General features: G+C 44.3%; 1 protein-coding gene across 1 annotated transcript in view; it reads left to right on the top strand.

Moving 5' to 3' along the window:
• The first annotated feature begins 4221 nt into the window (after positions 1-4221).
• OTUD4 (OTU deubiquitinase 4) overlaps positions 4222-7997 on the top strand; it is a 45908-nt gene continuing 42132 nt past the window's right edge. The window contains exon 1 of the mRNA XM_049631193.1: positions 4222-5204. Within this exon, the coding sequence (XP_049487150.1) occupies positions 5046-5204 (159 nt within the window). The 5' untranslated portion in view covers positions 4222-5045. The remainder of the gene's footprint in view (positions 5205-7997) is intronic.

The raw sequence follows: 7997 nt of genomic DNA, 5'->3' as shown, positions 1-7997 counted from the left end.
AAAGAGAGAGAGAGAGAGAGAGCACGAGTGGGGAAGAGGAGCAGAGGGAGAGAGGGAGAGAATCCCAAGCAGGTTCCATGCTGTTGATGCAGAGCCTGATGAGGGGCTCAATTTCACAACTGTGAGATCATGACCCAAGCCGAAATCAAGAGTCAGATGTTTAACTCGCTGGGCCAGCCAGGCACGCCATCTCACATAGTTTCTGAAGTTAAGAATCTTAGAATCTCAGAATTAAGAATCTCAGAGCTTAGCTGGATGGTTTTGGCTCAGGGTTTCTCATGAGGTTGCAGTTAAGATTTCAGCCAAGGCTGCGGTTATCTGAAAGCTTGACTAGATTGGAGAATTCACTTCAAAACTAACTTAGTGTCTCTTGGCAGAAGTCTCTAGTTCCTTACCAAGAGACCTTCTCTGCTAAGCCTGCTCAGGACCCATGGCAAACAGCTTCCACCAGAGTCACCTACAAGAGGAGGGCAAGAGAGCAACAAAACACATCTTATGACCTCTTAGAAGTGACATACCATCATTTTTGCTCTATTCTATTGATCATGTAGACCAACTTTGATACAGGGTGGGGAGATTATACAAGAGTGTGAATATCAAAAGGCAGGGATCAATGGGGCCCATCTTAGAGACTGGCTACCACAGTACCTACCTTTTATTGGGAGGGAAAAAAACTCCAGAGAATCTATTTTTTTTTTTTTTTTTTTTTTTTTTTTTTAGAAAGAGGAAGTGTGAGGAGGGAGAAAGGGAGAGAGAGGAGGGAGACAGAGAGACTCTTAAGCAGGCTCTATGCTCAGCACAGAGCCCAATGTGGGGCTCTATCCTATGACCCTGGGATCTTGACCTGAGCCGAAATCAAGAGTCAGATGCTCAACTTACTGAGCCACCTAGGCACCCTGAATCTATTGTTTTCTAAAATAAAAAACTTCCATCCAAAAGTTTGTACAATTATTTGTTCCAGCTTATCAGTGCAAACAAACGAACTTGAGGCATTTACTGTGCACAAGAAAAAAAAAAGTTGGCACATGGGCATAAGATGATTTGATTAATTTCATTAAGCTCTCAGGAACATTCAGTCTTTGAGGTTTTATTTGATTAAAATGTCTGTTTAAAGAATTCTTCACTTTAGGGGTGCCCGGCTGGCTCAGTTGTCAGAGCATGCCACTCTTGTTCTAAGGGTTGTGAGTTCAAGCCACTGTTAGGCCTAGAGATCACTTAAAAACTAAAGATGAAAAGAGAAGAGGTCTTCACTTCAGCTGTTCACAAATGGCTTCCTCTGAGCAAACATCTTCAATCAGATGTGGTTTATTGAAAAGTTTCAGAAGTTACTGTTAATAAGGTCCTTTGAAAGTGAGTTTCTGTAATTTTGGATCCAGTTTAAAGTCATAGGATCCTTTAGCCTTGTCTGAACAGTGAGCTATATTTGGGGATTTGGCATACAGAGGGTCTGTTTTGGATTAGGTCTCAAAATACCTAAAGGATTTCCTTAAACAGTCCCCTGGTCAGATACAACAGGTGTTTCACTTCTAATTTTGGAAAGAGAAGCAGCCAGTTGAGAGTGAGGCTGTTCTGCACTCATTCAGCAGGACTGAGAACAATAAGTAATTTTGCCCCAACATAAAATGTAGAAAAGACTGGAATGTGTTATTCTTCTAATACTTCTGATAACAAACCACAGTTTTAGAAGACAACATAGAATTTTGATGAGTTCTGATAAAGGCTCTGTTTTCTTAGTACTTGATACATTTGTTTAAAATTAATGAAAGTGCACGTTAGTGTCAGGTTCTATACTAGAATGCTTATTTAAATGGTCACGTACATTCTTATTTGGATTACACCACTGTCAGTGAATTAAATTTTTGTAATGGAAAATAAAGACGTTGTAGAATAAACGATCTATCTGGTTTCCCCTACTTTTCAAAATATTTCAAAGAATTTGGGGGCTTTAGAAGATGGTGATATTACTTTATTAAAAAATATATATGTTAGCACATTTAAATAAGATTAAAATATGTCTAGGCTTTAAAATAAAAATATGCTTGGGGTGCCTGGGTGGCTCAGTCGCTTGAGTGTCCAACTTCGGCTCAGGTCATGATCTCACGGTTGTGAGTTCGAGCCCACGTCGGGCTCTGTGCTGACAGCTCAGAGCCTGGAGCCTGCTTCAGATTCTGTGTCTCCCTCTCTCTCTGCCCCTCCCCCACTCACACTCTGTCTCTCTCTCTCTGTCTCTCAAAAATAAATAAATGTTAAAAAAAATTAAAAAATATATGCTTGAAACACACCACCCCAAATGCAATTATTGTGCATATAAAAATGAGCAAAACTAGGGGCGCCTGGGTGGCTCAGTTGGTTGAGCGTCCGACTTCAGCTCAAGTCATGATCTCAAGGCTTGTGAGTTCGAGCCCTGCATGGGGCTTTGTGCTGACTGCTCAGAGCCTGGAGCCTGCTTCTGCTTCTGTGTCTCCCTCTGTCTCTGCCCCTAACCCACTCGCATTCTGTTTCTGTCTCTCTCAAAAATAAACAAACATTAAAAAAATAAATCAAAATGAGCAAAACTTTGGGGTACCTCACTAGCTCAGTTGGCAGGGTGTACTTTTCTTAATGTCAGGGTAGTGAGTTCAAGCCCCATATTGAGTGTGGGGCCAAAAAAAAAAAAAAAAAAAAAAACGGTAAAAAAGAAAAATGAGTAAAGCTTTGTATTTGATTGACTTTAAAAAAAAAAGCAATGCAATCACGACCATTTCAACTACAAAACAAGAGTTGATAAATTTTTAAATGTGAGGTCCCTGGAAATATAAGTTTCTAATATGGCCTCATGATATTCAGCAATGTAATCCTAACATGACATACACAGTAGATTCCTCATAAATACATATTGAACATGAGATTAGATTCAGAAATTCTTATTGAAGGAATACTAAAATAAATATTAGAAAAGGTATCGTTTTGGCACATCAGAAAGTCTGTTGCTTATAAAATTAATACTATAGAATCTATTCATTTTAAGAATTCAATACTTAAGCTTTACAGTTTAGATATTACTTTACTTTGAATTCCTCTATGGGTTTAAAAAGCAAGACATGTTAAAAAAAAAAAAAACTCGCGCCATGTTGTAAGTAGTAGTAAACTTGGTAATTATTTTTGAGTGAAATGAGAAATATATGCTATGTAAATATTTTTAAAGATAGGTTTAACTTCAATAGGTTTGACTTGAACCTGCATTTTTCTAAAACACTGCATTCCAAAAGTATTTCTCTACAAAATGTGTAAAATTTAATATTGGGACAAGAAAATTCATTTAGGTCACAATAACTTGTTATTACACAACTAGAGATAAAAATCTTTAAACATTAAGAATTCAAAATTCTAGAAGCTCCGAGGAAACCTAATACAGGCGTCATTAATGCTCACACTGAAAGTACTGAAAACAAATTTCTGAAACAGAATTTTCAGTAATTTGCGTTGGACTCTCACCATCTGGCCTGCCCTGCCCGTATCCGAGTTTGACTACATGTCTAAATCTAGAGTAACCCTACACTTTTCTCTTCTTCTCTCCCTTGTCCCCATAAGGCCTCAAGACTGGAGTAGAGTTTATGATTAACTGTGTATTTTGATAATTAGAACACCAAATGCGGTAGTATATTAGCACCGTGAAATTCTGGTGTCACAAAAACATATTGGATAAATTCTGGGTTCTAAAGCATAACGTGTCATTCAGCTTCTAAGAGTAAAAAGTTGAGTTGGAAGCCTCAAACACTGCTGGAACCCACGGCAAATCCAGCATGTTATCAAGCAATTACAAGATGGATTTTTGAAGAAAAAAATACTTTTTCTGGCCAGTGACATCACTTTGTGCTGCGGTGTGCAGTTACAAAGGCAGGGTGAACACACTCTGTGGCAAAGACATCATCTTGCCATAGGGCAGGAGCTGTAGTCCTAATTTCTAAAAGGAATCGGCAGTCTACGGTTGATTTATGGACAGCCTGTGTCGTCCCGCACAGTGCCAGTTCCAGGAGACTTCGCCAATTAGCTCTCTTTTCTGCTTAAGCCGTTAAAGCCACCTCCATGGAAACGCCAGAAGAGGCCGGGGGGGAGGGGAGCAGACAGGTGCGCCCTCTGTTTGGGAATACACAAAGGGCCGACCTAGCCGCCGCGGTGTCCCTGGCAACTCCACGCAAGCAGGGCGCGCGCACTTCTCGCGGGCCCGCGGCGCAGTAGGCAGCTGGGCGGGCGGGGCTGCGCGCGCAGGTCGCCCCGCATCGGCTCGCGGACACCCTCGGCCTGCTCGCGGACGCGGTGCCCGGGAAGCGCGAAGCCGGCTCCCGGCAGCGGCGGCGCCCGCGCTGTAGGGACTTGTAGTCCGCGTGCCTCCCAGGCACCTCCCCCGGGTAGGACGGTCCGCGCGTCCCCACCCTCCGCAAGCCGACTTCCTGCCGCTGCCAAAACTACACCTCCCGGCGTCCTCTCCGCTGTGGGGCCGAAAGTGAAAACAAATTCTGGGCTGCGAGGGTGCTGCCCTCCGCCGGGCGCCCCCACCCGCTCTCCGCCCCTCCGGCGCCCTCCTGCGAGGTGGGGAAAGGAAAGGCCGCGTCTTTCTCTTTTGGCTTCCTCGGCTCCTAGGGTGGGGAGCGCGCGGGGGACGCAGGCCTCGCTTCCCCTGAGCCGGCCCCGCGCACGCGGGGTGCCGGGGGTTTCCTTGCCTCACCCCGGTCGGGACGAGGAAACTTGTGGGGGCGGCGACCCCCGGCTGTTTTCCTGAGCCGGGCAGCGACTTCTCACGTTCGGGGTTTCTTTAATTTGCCCCCGTTGCCGCCGGGCGCGTGGTCCCTCGGGAGGCGGCCGCGTGCGCACAGCTATGCATTAGGCAGGGCTCCCCTATGCGCGCGGGGAGCGCCGCCCGCTGCCTCGGGCCGCCGCCGCCTGCCGCCGCCCGCGGAGCCCGAGCCCGAGCCGCCGCCCCTCCTAGGCCGGGGCGTCGAGGAGCCGGCGGCGCGGCCATGTGGGGCTAGCCCGCGCCGCGCCTGGCCTGCAGTAGGACCGGCAACATGGAGGCGGCCGTCGGCGCTTCCGACGGCGTGGACCAGGGCGGCGCGGGGCCCCGCGAGGACGCGACGCCGATGGACGCCTATCTGCGGAAACTAGGCTTGTATCGGAAACTGGTCGCCAAGGACGGGTCGTGCCTGTTCCGAGCCGTGGCGGAGCAGGTAATGGGGTGGGGGACGGGGAAGGCTGGGTGGGAAAGAGGCGGCGGGCAGCTTTGCGGGCCGCCCACGTCCGGAGCAGCGCGTGGCCCGGCTGTCGTCACAGCGGTTCATTGTAACGCCGGAATGGGACACTTTCCTGGGTCTGGAAGCTGTAAATCGAAACTTAAAAACACATAAATTAACTGGGTGTGTTGTCCCTCTTGGTGTAGAGATAATGAGGACAACCTGTGAGGCCTGTTGAGCGCCTTGTTCGGTAGATTGATTGCCGGGGACTTGGCGAAATGATATTTTTCCATTCTGTTCCGCATTCACCTTCTCTCGGCTTTATAAGCACAGCGTTCACACCAGTAAACCGGTGTTTACTAGAGGAGGTGGTGCACCCGGCATAACTCGCTGAGCATTGTTTTTTCTCTACTGGACTTTGGAATGTGGGGGAGTCTAGCTCGTCGATGTCCGCTTGACTTCAGAGCGGAAAAATGTAGTTTGGGAAAGTCAGCCTTTTAAAAATATAACTGTTTTAAAGCAATTGTCTTGGAGTAGATTCCACCCTCTGTTAGACTCTACAAGGTTTACTAAAAATAATTTTCTTCTTAAAAGGCTGTTTTGGTGTTGGATGTTCTCTAGGCTCTTGACCGAATTTCCCCTGCTAATGGTCAAAATCACTTTCTAACAGGAAAATTTTTTTCTTTTATAAGAGAGTTTTTTCCATGTTACATAACAGTGTGTAGTTGGTATGCAGTCACCAAAACCCATCCTATATTGAAAAATAGCTGTCGAAATAGTTGGACAAAAGTTTCACATTACTGCCCTGGTGTGTATTTCATACCTTTCACAGTTTGCTTTCCTTCAGCTTAAGAGCTTTTCCTTCCTCTCTTCCCTTCCTGTGGAGTTTCTATGTTTCTGTTTTTCTCACCTTTTTTGAATGCTAAATAGTTTTCCAAAATTTCTACTTATGAATAAATGTTTTACTTAACATCTGTAGACTATTCTCATTTTTTTCAACTTCTGAGGGCCAGCTATGTTCCAGAGGCCCTTGTTTCCCGCATCTGTATCATAAAAATTTTTTTTTCTAACATTGATTTAACTACATAAGCTTTGTATTATGTTGCTGGCATTGTCATTCAGACATTCTTTGTACAGCTCCCTAAATCCAGCTCTTTTTCAGTTCATTAGATTTCTCTCATTTTTAGAAATTTAGAATGTTTCAGTGTTGTGGGATATGTTCACACACTCCCACCCCAGTCTTTACTGTTAGTAAACAGTCTGTCCCATTTGTGAATTTTCTGGATCTCCATCTGCCTGCCTTCTTCTTCCTCACCCTCCCGTGGACTCCTCAGCACCTCCGGAAGCAGGGGAAAGGGGTGGAAGTGAATTCATCAGCCCTTATTTATACATAGTGTTAGCTCTAGCAAGAGATTGGTAAGGAAGGAGGTAGAAATGAATTGAAATAAGGGAAGTATGGTGCTTATTTGGCGTTGGATTATCCAGATCCTAGTTTATATTGAAGTAGAAAACTGTGTGTAATTTCTATATTGTATGCCATAATTGGCAAACATGATTATACAGAAACCTCTCTTACTGAGGTGAGATCTCTATGTTTAGGTAGAAAGGGGCAAAAGCTAGTGTCAAGAACTTGTTACTCCTGTCATAGAACACATTTTATTGTATCTTGTAATAGGATTTAAATTAGATATAAGGAAATACCCCCCTTTGATTATGTGATTATGATTTTTAGTATACTGAGCTTAGAAAGCTTAATACCATGAATTTTGGGGGAAGCTCATTTCTTCACTACACGAGGATTAAGGGTGTAGCCTTCATGGCTAAAGGCAAAGTGCATGTGTGTTGGGGTGGGAAGGGAAGTAACACCAAAGTCAGGCTTAAAGGGTGTGCTCTTTAAAAGTACGTACAAAAGATTTACTTTTTGGCCAACAGTTTTCCCAATAATATAAAAATAATTTATCATTTCTAAGAAGGAGCCAGAGTAAGTAATCTAATTGGCAGTCTTTGGGGGATAGGGTGGGGGAGAGACTTCAATTAGGAGTAGTCTTTCCCTCCAAATTACCTGATTTAGATAGGTCCTTCCCTTTTTACACTTCTGGACTTGGGCCTGCAGGAGGCCTGACCTGAATCAGCTCTGTGGCCATGGAGCTAAAAATAGGGTGCTCTTAGAGGATTTGCTAAAGCAGTATGTCTCGGCCTTTCCCAGTGTTTATCACTGTCTTGTCCCAAGTGAAGATTGGAAAGTCTCCTATTTTCTAGGTTGTGTGTGTGTGTGTATAATAATTAGCAGAGATATTTGTCTTAATATTTGCATTCTTCCTGAGTGTCCTTGAGCTTGCAGTTACACTTTTTTTTTCTATTTTGTTTTCTTTTGTCATTGTCTTTATGGTGGGATATTCTTTTACCAACTTTTGCTTAAATAATAATGCCAGAATCATACTGGCTTACAGCAACACACATTCAGTTCTCATCCCCAGACTTGCGTATCAGCTGCACAAGCTCTGCTCCAGGCTGCAGGTTGATTCGGGTCTGTTCATACATCCTCATTTGCAGTTACACTTTTTATATAGTTGTCATTGAACCTTGTTTCTCTTGCAGTGCTTGACTTTGTAAAAGCTCCAGCACCCTACACCTTATGGAAGTTGCTGAGAATTTTGTTTCTGAGTGACAGGTTCAGATTTCATGTGCTAATAAAATCTTTGTTGAAAGAGGGGAAAAGACAGATTTGCTTGCCATTGTCTTTGATGGAAAATAAGTTTTATTCAGTTAATGTCTGCCACCTGTTGCTAG

Source organism: Panthera uncia, chromosome B1 (genome assembly GCF_023721935.1).
Source record: "Panthera uncia isolate 11264 chromosome B1, Puncia_PCG_1.0, whole genome shotgun sequence".
Taxonomy (NCBI): Eukaryota; Metazoa; Chordata; class Mammalia; order Carnivora; family Felidae; genus Panthera; species Panthera uncia.
Note: the sequence above shows the minus strand (reverse complement) of the source record. Positions and strands in the feature narration are given on the sequence as shown.